This window comes from Dendrobium catenatum, unplaced genomic scaffold (assembly GCF_001605985.2).
Source record: "Dendrobium catenatum unplaced genomic scaffold, ASM160598v2 original_scaffold_15669, whole genome shotgun sequence".
Taxonomy (NCBI): Eukaryota; Viridiplantae; Streptophyta; class Magnoliopsida; order Asparagales; family Orchidaceae; genus Dendrobium; species Dendrobium catenatum.
In genome coordinates, this window is record NW_021334129.1 from 26571 (window position 1) to 37777 (window position 11207).

An 11207-nucleotide genomic window follows, 5' to 3' on the forward strand; every position below is an offset into this window, starting at 1 on the left:
ATAAAGGTTTGTAGATTTTAGATAGAGTAGATATAAAGGAGAACTGGCAGAGAAATAACGAAACGATATACCAGCACAAGAGGGATAGAGCAATCAAAGATTTATAGTATGGAGATCTAAATAGATACGAGTCCATGCAATAGAAAGACGTATCTGAAGTCTTCAATCATTTCCTTTTCTTCATATAGAAAGATTTGAAGAAATGGGTTGTGTTGGAGGATAGAGTTATCGAGTGTATGAGAATGAATTGCGGGAAGTTATGTCCTATTCAATCTGGAAGAGGTTAATTTATGATTTTGAGATGGAGGAATGAAAATTGATGCTAATTAAGGCTGACCCAGGGTTGAATCATCCAACAAATTTATATTTGATTGTAGTGTAAAAAGAGGGTGGGGAATTTTTTTCGCACCTATAAAGAGAAAATAAAGAAGGCGACAAAGATGGATGCTTTATAGAAAAGAATTAATATGCCGAAGCACACCGGGTCAAGAATATGTCTACTTGATCCATACATCCAACAAAGTATGAAAGAATCATTTGAAAAGAGGAAGCTGAATTCAAAATGGAAGAATAGCATATAAGTTCATACACTAACAGAAGGTTTTGGTCGGATGAATTAAAATATGCACACATGGTTCCTATGAAACTTGGGAAGGTACTTGAATGTGTATTGGCGTAATCGATTATATGTCCAAACTGAACTCTTAATGCTTGGTTGAATGCAAGGAGAAAGTGGGTCATCCAAAAATTTCGACGTCAGGAAGCAGCTTGCAATCGCAACCGCAGAGATCAATCGTAAGGTGTGGTCTAAGACGGACAATCTGGAAGATTCTATACAAGCGCAAAGACGTCGCAGCTCAACAAAAAGCGACCAACCTCTAACTAAATATGCGCGGTAAGATAGGATGGTTAGAACCGAGAGGGAGAGTTCTGGGGATTACCCAAACTCGTCATGATGAGGTAGTAGACAGAATGTAAAGAGAGAATTATATGATTGGACCGGACACGAGCAGTATGCATTATTTTTATAAAATAAAAATCCAGTGAAATTGAAATGTCACACAGCATTTCTACAATTGAATGAGATAGTATAAGAATTAGTATAAGAAATAAGGGAGTTAAAAGAGATGCTAGACACAAGAAAATCTAAACACATGAGTACAAGATAGAAGAAATCAAGATGTCTGTAGAAATATGGATTTGGAGAATGAACGGTGGATAGCTTAGGTCTAAGATGACTCAATTTTTAAAATATTAATAGATCGGTGATAGATTGACTCTAATGTTGACGATGCTTTCGATTGTATAGCAGAAGGAAATAATACTCATCATCACTGTGAGAGAAGAGAAATAGTTCATTTTTCCTATAATTTGAGTTACTTATTTATGCTTAATCCTTAATCATGTCCAAACTGTAACTTAATTGCTTGGTTGAATCAGGAATGGGTCATCAAAAATTCCTCAGAAGGCATCTTCAATCGCACCCAGATCATCTAGTGTGTCTAAGACGACTAGATCTGAATCTGATTCAGCCAACTCGAAGCTCACACCGACAAACTCCTCAACTGAAAGATGCCGTAAGATGATTGACCGTCGGTTACCCAAAAGCTCAGTCATTGAGGTATGACAATGGCAAATTAATATGATTGCCAAGTATTTTTTTTATAAAATAAAAATCCATAGAAAATGAAATTCACCACATTTTTCTATCAATGATAGTATTTATAGATTACATGATTTATCTACAAAGGGAAAATCTAACAACATTAATTCAAAATAGAAGATCAAGTCTTTAGAAATTTGTTATGAACGGTAGCTTGAGCCTAGAAGAGACCAATTCTTAAAATATAAGTCTGTATTGACTCTAATGTTGACGATGCTGCTTTAACGAAGGAAATAATACTCATCAATCACGTGAGATATAAAATTCCATGTGGTAATATTAAAATATAGGTAACACTTGTAGTTATTGTTTTACCTAAAATATGCATGCTAAAGTACGAAAGATTTGTTTATTTTCAACATGCAACCATAAATTTACCTTCAGAATAATATGAAGGAGGTTGTTGACATAAATCTCAAAGGAAGAATCCCAATGATTTATCATAATTCAATTTTAAGATTTAAGGGTTGAGCATCTTTCAACAATATTGGGTGCTTTTTTTTCCATAATTTTATTTTGATAAATAAATAATGTATGAACAAGAAATTTGATGGTGGATGCCAAAGTAGAAATTATTATAAAAACTAACTTAAAAACTCTATGCCCCCCATCCTGTTGAAGAATTTTAATACGAGTATTAAAGTGATTTTTTTCTTTTTTGAAAGTGAGAAAAGCCATCAAGAAATAAGCTCTAGGCTTCAGCAAATAAAACCAGGAATATGTATTAAAATGCTTGCTTAATGATAAAAAGTAACAAAAGTTACTACTGGAGAACCTGAAGGTGATGTAGAACGGAGAGGGTCGGCCAAAAGAGGGGAAAAAGGAAAGGCGTCCACATACGGTGAATGTGTCCACATACGGTGAATGTGTCCACATATGATGAATGTGGATTTAAGGAATTTCCAAAATTGAATTATTAAGATAAGGAAAGAGGAATTATGATAGGTATTTAATTAAATTCAAATTGGGAAAATTAAGGAAAGCCTCATATAATTCATCATATTTTAAGAAAGAATTTCAAATTCAAATGAATTTAAATTTGAATTTAAAAACTTTTCAAACTTAAGATGCATCGAATAAGGAATGCCTTCAATAATCAATTTGAAAAGTGGAGGGAAAGGAAATAGGAAGGGGGGTAGGGCCGGCGGCTAACATGATTATGGGTGATTGATATGAGGGGTTAAAGGTGGCTATATTTAGAATCTTAAAATAGGTAAGTGAGTTTAAATCAACTCCTATTTAAAATTCAAAATTTCGAGATTTGAGGGACTTCCCTAAAATAGTTTTCCTCATTTAGGAAGTAAAATTCAAATTCAAATTTAATTGAATATGAATTTAAATAGTTTCCAAAATTAAGGGGAGCTAATTTAGGAAAGGATTTTGAATGCTATATTTTGAATCTTGCAGCCAAGTGATGGATGATGGCCGGCGGCTTTGGGAAGGGGATTGGGCCGGCAGTTGGGTGTCTTTTGGCCTAGGGTTTGGGTGGAGTTTTCGGCCAATAGGAGAACTAGAGATGGGGAAGTGACAGTTAGGAAAATAAGGAGAATAATAAAAAAAAGAATACAAAATCGCGAGCCTTGAACTCTTCCGAAGACTGACGGGTGATACGTTGCTCTTCTCCAAGGGACTTCAAGCCACGAGCCCGAACCCATCCTGCAGCTTGTGAAAACTCCGATTCCTTCCCATAGGAATCTCACTAACGTCCTCCCAAAAGAACACAAGTGCAGAATACAAATTTTTATTATAATTCCATCATACGTAATACAAGAGAATTATAGGCCTCAAAAGAAACTAAAGACAAATTTGCCGCTTGGGTTTACATAAGATAAGACTCTTAAATAAAAAGGGTAAAAAAGAAAAATTACAAAATTAAATAAAAATACGATTAAAAAACTAAAATAAAACGGAGTGATCTCGGCCGTCGATCTTTGACTCTTTGAATATCGTCTACTGTCAGATGTTCACATCATTCACCTGGGGTGGAAAAGAGTTCGACTCCGTCGAGTTCGCATCCTGAGCAACCATGCTCTGATACCAAATTGATGTAAAATGGATATGGGGGGCGGGGTCATTTGAAATTTGAATTTCAAATTAAATTGGAAAAGGAGGGAAGGGGTACTTAATTAATCCCTTAAATGAAGAGAGATTAGGGGCCTTAATGGGGAAGCATTAATTAAGTAGGGAGAGAGGGGGGTGTAATTAAAGCTTGCCTATTCAATAATCTTAAATGAAGGGAGATAATTTTATTCAAATCCAATTTAGAATAGAATTGGAATTGATTTAAAGACTTTCCTAAAATAGAATAATTAATATAGGAAATTATTTGAATTTCAAATTGTGTTAGATTTGAATTCAAAACCTTTCCAAGATAATCATTACTCTAATTTTGGGAAGTAATTTAAAGAGGGCATGGGTATGGGGCCAACCAAGAGAGAGAGGGGGACTACGAGTGTCTATGTTCAATGTATTTGGATTAGGGAATAATTAATCAATTAATCTCAAAATTGATTAATTAATTGAATGAAAGAAGTTTTTGAAAATAAGGTAATTAATGGGGATGAAAATCTCTTCAAATTAATGATAACTTAAATATGGAAAAAGGGTTTTTTTAGGAATGTGGGGCTAGGGTAGGAGGTGGCCGGCGGGTGGGTGGAGCCATGGTGGATTTCAGCCAAAGGGACGGAGGAGGGAGGGGCTGGTGTAGGCCAATGGTGTGGAGGTGATGGGGGTGAGAGGATCAACGCCTTGGTGGAGGCCTTGAGGAGGTGGTGGTTTAGAGAAATAAGGAAAAACAAAACAAATAAAAAGAGATAGAACTGCGAGCCTTGGACTCTTCTGAAGACTGACGGGTAATACGATGTCCTTCACCAAGGGACTTCAAGCCACGACACCAAACCCATCCTGCTGCTTGCGGAAACCACAATTCCCTCCATAGGGATTCCCACTAACGTCCTCCCAAAGAACAAAAGTGCAAAACAATTTTTTTTATTATAATCCATCATGACTTTACACTAGCAAGGGCCTTTATTTATAAGCCTCAGAAATAAAAGAAACTAAAATAAGACGATCATGCCCCTAGGGCTTACATAACATTAGACTCTTAAGTAAGGGTAAAAACGGAAAATATATAATTAAAATAAAAATTACAAATAAAAATTTAAGATAACATAGGACAATTACAGATGTCAATCTTCAGCTTCTCCTCAAATAGGCATGCACGGTTGGATGTCGGCATCATTCTCTTGGGGTGGAAAAGAGCTCGATCCGTCGAGCTCGCGTCTCGGGTAAGCAACCATGCTCTGATACCAAACTGATGTAGAACGGAGGGGGTCAGCCAAAAGAGGGGAAAAAGGGAAGACATCCATATATGTTGAATGTGTCCACATACGGTAAATGTGTCCGCATATGATGAATGTGTCCACATACAATGCATGTGGACTTAAGAAAATTCCTAACTGGAATTTTTAAAATAAGGAAAGGGGAATTATGACAGATATTTAATTAAATTCAAATTGGGAGAATTAAGGAAAGCCTCCTAATATAATTCATCCTATTTTAAGAAAGAATTTCAAATTCAAATTAATTTAAACTTAAATTTAAAAACTTTCTAAACTTAAGATGCATCAAATAAGGAATGTCTTCAATAATCAATTTGAAAAGTGTAGGGAAAGAGGAAATAGGAAGGGGTTAGGGCTGGCGGCTAGCATTATTATGGGTGATTGATATGAGGGGCTATATTTAGAATCTTGAAATAGGAAAGTGGATTTAAATCAACTTCTATTTAAAATTCAAATTGCATGATTTGTGGGACTTCCCTAAAATAGTTTTTCCCATTTATGAAGTAAAATTCAAATTCAAATTCAATTGAATATGAATTTAATTAGTTTCCAAAATAAAGGGGAGCTAATTTAGGAAAGGATTTGAATGCTAGATTTTGAATCTTGGAGCCAAAGGATGGATAATGGCCGGCAGCTTTGGGAAGGGGATTGGGCCGGCGGTTGGGTGTCTTTTGGCCTAGGGTTTGGGTGGAGTTTTCGGCCAATAGGAGAAAGAGAGATGGGGAAGCGACGGTTAGGAAAATAAGGAGAATAATAAAAAAAAGAAGACAAAACCGCGAGCCTTGGACTCTTCCGAAGACTGACGGGTGATACGTTGCCATTCTCCAAGGTACTTCAAGCCACGAGCTTGTACCCATCCTGCGGTTGGTGAAAGCTCCGACTCCTTTCCATAGGAGTCTCACTAACGTCTTTAGGAGTGTCAATTTTTGACACGACTTGAACCCGTCTCGGAAAAATCCGGGTTCGAGTCAACGCGAACCCGAAACGAGTCGGATTCGGGTTCAGTAAATCAACCCGTTTTAAAAAATGGGTCGGGTTCAGGTTGACCCAATAACTCGAAAATGACACAAAAACTCCTATTTAACCCGGAAACCCGAGATTGACCCGTTTTTGACCCGAAAATCGAATATTGACCCGATTTTGACCCCAAAAGTAGCAATTTTAGGCCAATTTCGGGTCATTCGTGTCGGGTCGGGTTGACCCGAACCCGAATCGGGTCGGGTTCGGGTCTGGAAACCTGACCCGTTTCTAAAAACGGGTCGGGTTTGGATTGATCCGAATAGTGCCGGGTCAATTCCGGGTTCAACCCGAACCCGACCCGCTGACCCGAATTGACACCCCTAAACGTCCTCCCCAAAGAATACAAGTGCAGAACACAAATTTTTATTATAATTCCATCATACCTAATACATGATAAGGGGCCTCTATATATAGGCCTCAAAAGAAACTAAAGACAAATTTGCCCCTTGGGCTTGCATAAAAAAGGTAAAAAAGGATAATTGCAAAATTAAATCAAAATATAATTAATAAACTAAAATAAAATGGAGTGATCTCGGTCGTCGATCTTCGACTCTTCCTTTGAATATCATCTACCGTCTGATGTCCACATCAGAAGGCCCTCCTATGCAAGAAGATAACGTCAAATGGAAATTTAAAAATAGCAGTTAAAAAATAGAAGGAAATCAGTGCATTTTTACATGTTGACATGCAGCATACACAAATAACTTGTCATTGACTCGATTTACTTGCAAGTGGCTTGAAGCTAGGTTTAATGGAGAATCGCATTAGAAGGATAAATCAGCAATTGCCCAAAATTGCAGAATGTAATAAGATAAATGCATTTTCCAAGACGTGTAGTCTTGCTTAATCTTACTATGCACGAGGACTTGGCCCATGGAGCGAAAGAATTCAATGCAGTAGTATGTTCTTTTATAAATTTGGAGACAAATTAAGTTTTTAACGAAAAATGTAAAAAAGGAAGATCCTATGTGTGAGATAGCTTAAACCTAGCCATTACCAATCAGCTCCTAATTAGATCCCATATGAATAGAATGATCCCGAAGCATTGTAACATTGTGAATGACTTGGTTGGCAGATTTAGAGTTAGGGTACCGTCTAAGTCACTATAGGATTAATATTTCTGTTGATGATAATATTTATAAATTACATTATGATTTAATCTTATCTACCGAGAGTGAATCTTGCATTAGGAATTTGTTATGATCGGTTGCTAGATGAGATCGGTTCCTGTGGCTTTCATTGATGATTATTAGAACTCGCAGCATTTATTTGATAAGCAATCTAGTTCTTCAAACTTCTGTTCACTTGCATTTTCATCCGTCTAGGATTGTAGTTCATTTAATTTATGGAGAAACGACCAATCCAGTCCAGTGAGCTAGAATCTCAGATCAGTCAGCTCCAAGAGGACCTGAAGAAGATGAAGGAACAGCTGAAGTCATGTGACTCATCAAACAGTCAGGTACAGCAGGAAGCTGATGAAGTGAAGAAACAGCTCACAGCCAAGTCGGCAAAAATAGAAGAATTACAGCTACAGTTGTTGGAATTTTCCACAGCTGAGGACAATCGACTCGAAATGCTTAGTAAAATCTCCCAGGAGCACAATTCAGTATGGCAGTCTGAGCTCGAGGCTCTCCAGAAACAGCATTTGCTTGACTCGACCATCCTATTGTCTGCAATGAATGAGATTCAGTGGATGAAGCAGCAGCTCGATGTTATGAAATCAGAAACAGGGCAGTCTGAGGATTCAAAAATGATAAAACCTGAAGTATATACCTTGAAAGAAGAAATGGCAGGCACTCTGTCCAACATTGAGAACCTTAAAATAAAGAATGGGGAGAGAGGGTTGGCAGAAGAAGCAACAAAATTTATTCTTTCTGAAACCCAGAACCACCTGAAAATAGCTAATACTACCATTCAATCTCTCCATGCTGATGGTTATAATTTTTTGAAGTCCTTGAACTCTGTAACATCAAAGCTGGAAGAGTCTAAAATTCGAGTTAGTGTTCTCGAGGAATTACTAACGGAATATCAGATAGTTGCGGAGGATAATGAAGCTGATAGAAGAAATCCTCCTTGTAAGGTTGAATGCGGAGCTTTGCAGTTAGAATTAGAGCAGTTGGGAGTTGCGCTTAAAGCAGCTGAAGCTAAGCACCGTGAAGAACAAAGTCGAACTGCAATTCAAATCCAATCAGCATATGAAACTGTTGAGCATGTGAAGTTTAATGCAAGGATGAGAGAATCAGAACTAAATTCAATCATAGAGAAATCCAAAGTTGAACTTTCAGAGTTGAATGAACGATTGCTTGACATGGAAAAGGAAGTCCAGAACATATCAAAAAGGAACAAGGAGCTGAGAGAGGAATTGAGCAAGGGTGAGGCTAAACAATTTGACTCTGAGTTGAAGCTAATGAAGGCTGCAACAGATGTTCAAGAACTAAACGCAAACCTCTTGGATAAAGAAACAGTTCTCCAAAGAATTTTGGAACAGAATGAAATCTTGATTTCAGAGCTCAACAAGAGAGACAGTGAACATCAAAATATATATTCTGCAGCTATTGCCGATGCTGAGAAGGCAAGGGCTGCAAAGAAGGAAGCATTGATAAGAATAGGTCTTATTGAAGATGAGGCCGAGAAGAGCAGTAAGAGGGCAGTGAAAATTTTAGAGCAGCTGGAGGAATCCAGAGCAGTGAACTTGGAGCTGGAAACTAAGCTAAAGAGGCTTAATGTGCAGTCAGATCAATGGAGAAAGGCAGCAGAAGCTGCTTCAGCCATTCTCACATATGAAAATGATGGCAGAAACATTGAGGATTCTAATAAGAATTTCATATCTGGTAAGCTGACAGACTTGCTTTTCTTTGACGACTTGGATGATGAATCACTAAAGAAGAACAATAGTTTACTGAGAAAGATTGGTGAATTATGGAAAAAGAGCCCAATATGAGCATTCCTAAGATCTTATGTTGCAAAACCTTCAACAATTCATTGCTTTGATGTTTCTTTAGCCAGATCATTTAGGCTTCATTTGATACAGTTTTATTTTTTGCTTTAACAATAGAAAAATTCATTGTTGTGATGTTTCTTTAGCCAAATCATTTAGGCTTTGTTTGATACCGTTTTCTTTTTTGCTTTTACAATAATTTTCTAGTATGAAAAATTCTCTAATGCATTAGAAAGCAGTGACTGGACAACCTGAGGAAGTTGAACATGATTTGTAGGGATTTGAGAACTTTTAACTCTATCCCTTTCCTATGGAACTAAAAAAATTTGAATTTCAATGTACTGAAAATACTTTGTTATAAATATTTCCTAATCAGAGATGAGAAAATGGCCATTCTTATACCCATATATTTCATATCAATTTTATTGAGGATTCTCTTTATCTATAAACATAAGTAACATATCTATTATATATTGTTTGAATTATCAAATATATTATATTTTTACGTGCTATGATTAAAACGTTGAAAATTTGGCAAGCAAAATATATAAGTTGAGATTTTATTGTGAATTTTTATATTTGAGTGATAATTTAGAATAAAGATATGAGAACATTAATTTTATAAATAGTATATATATATATTCTCCTAATTAAAGTACAAGACATTTGTTTACCCCCAGTCATTAGAATGGTTAGGATGATTTGATCTAACTACTTTGCTTAACAGTCATAACAAGTACAACAATAATAACAACAACATCAAGCCTTTATTCCACTACGTTTATATCTATAAACATAAGTAACATATCTATTATATATTGTTTGAATCTCACAATTCGGCTCATAGAAAGTAAAAGATTATAATTTAACTAAGACTCGATTTTGAGTTAAAAAAAATTAGATCGAATTTTGTGATAGTTTTAATAACTTCTATTTTTTAAAAAAATATTTTTAATCAGTAATTATTAGCTAACGTGTATTATTATTATTATATATAAATATTGTTATATAATTATGAAGAGAGAGAGAGAGAGTATGTTTTTTTTTGCAAATCTTTCATCCTTTCTAAACTTCGTTGGAATATGATTTTAAAATATAAGATAATCTTAAAATTTTCTTAAAAAGTTATTTTAAAATCTATGATAAAAGATGAATAATATAAAAAATTTGAGCTCTTTCTAAAGGATAATAACTATGATGAGTTAATTTTTAAGTAGAACTAAATTTTGTTTTGAGTGGATTATCTTGAGTTTTGAATAGTTGGAAGCCATAGTTGAGACTTGGTTTCACATTTGGGCATAATACACTCAATAGTCCACCTGCTAGAGTTGGTGGCATCCGTTGAAGCCTTTAGGCTATGCATTTGATGAGCAATTTTTAAATTGCTTTCATTGATGTCGACATATCAGAGAGAAAAAAGGCATGGCTAAGACTTGTGTATAAAAATGTAATATCATTTAACTACACACAATTTAAGATTTTAAAAATATATATAATTTCAATATAGTAGTTGTTGCGGACTAGAATATATGTGACGATAGAGTTAGAAAGTTTTCGTCTCAATTTTGTACATATATCTAGCACACAAACATGAGAGAAATAAAAACACCAGGATTTTTACATGGAAAATCCTTGAAAGGAAAAAAACCACGGGGCACTGCCCAGTTGAAATAATTTCACTATAGTTTGCTTGAGATACAAGAGGCTGACTCGTCCTTGAAATTTAGGACGATCAGATTATGATGATTCACTTATGGATTGAAATTTAGTTACAAACAATAATTTGTGATTCGACGATGTTAGGTATTCGGGTTGAATCCCAAAGTAACTTGGAGATCGGGCAAAATTCTGGCGTCACTTAGGCGGAGTTTTCGGGCGGTGGTCGAGGAGGAGTTTCTTCCCTCCTATCATTCTTCTCTTCTCGTCTCCTTCTTTTCTTCTTCTTCTTGCTTGGGTCCCCTCTCAAGAGAAATAAGGGGCTATTTATTGTTTTTTGAGGATGACATGACCCGTAAATAGGAGGAGGATCAAGGGCAAAGATGAAGTGGTTCGGATGGACGACCGATATTGAATCCCTTGATCGTGGACCGTTTGTCAGACATTTGAAGATCTAAATGATATCGGAATTTGGCAATCTTAGGCTCGTTGGATTCGTCTCGTCGAGCCTCTCGATTCAATTATAAGCATACCATGTTTGAAAACTTTTTGGTAATCCAAATTGTGGTTTGAATCTTCCAATAGTGTT

The 11207-nt window shown here is 35.9% G+C and overlaps 1 protein-coding gene across 2 annotated transcripts; it reads left to right on the forward strand.

Annotated features, from left to right (window-relative positions):
* The first annotated feature begins 1383 nt into the window (after positions 1-1383).
* On the forward strand, positions 1384-9132 carry LOC110110757 (interactor of constitutive active ROPs 2, chloroplastic). Of its 2 annotated transcripts, none has more exons than XM_020842379.2 (2): positions 1384-1621; positions 7350-9132. In XM_020842379.2, exon 2 carries the CDS (start codon positions 7370-7372, stop codon positions 8963-8965), a length of 1596 nt encoding a protein of 531 aa, XP_020698038.1. In that variant the 5' UTR covers positions 1384-1621; positions 7350-7369; the 3' UTR covers positions 8966-9132. The 2 variants fall into 2 exon arrangements, with proteins under 2 accessions (XP_020698038.1, XP_028547411.1); XM_028691578.1 differs by having other exon boundaries at positions 1385-1621; positions 7373-9132.
* Positions 9133-11207: the final 2075 nt, after the last annotated feature.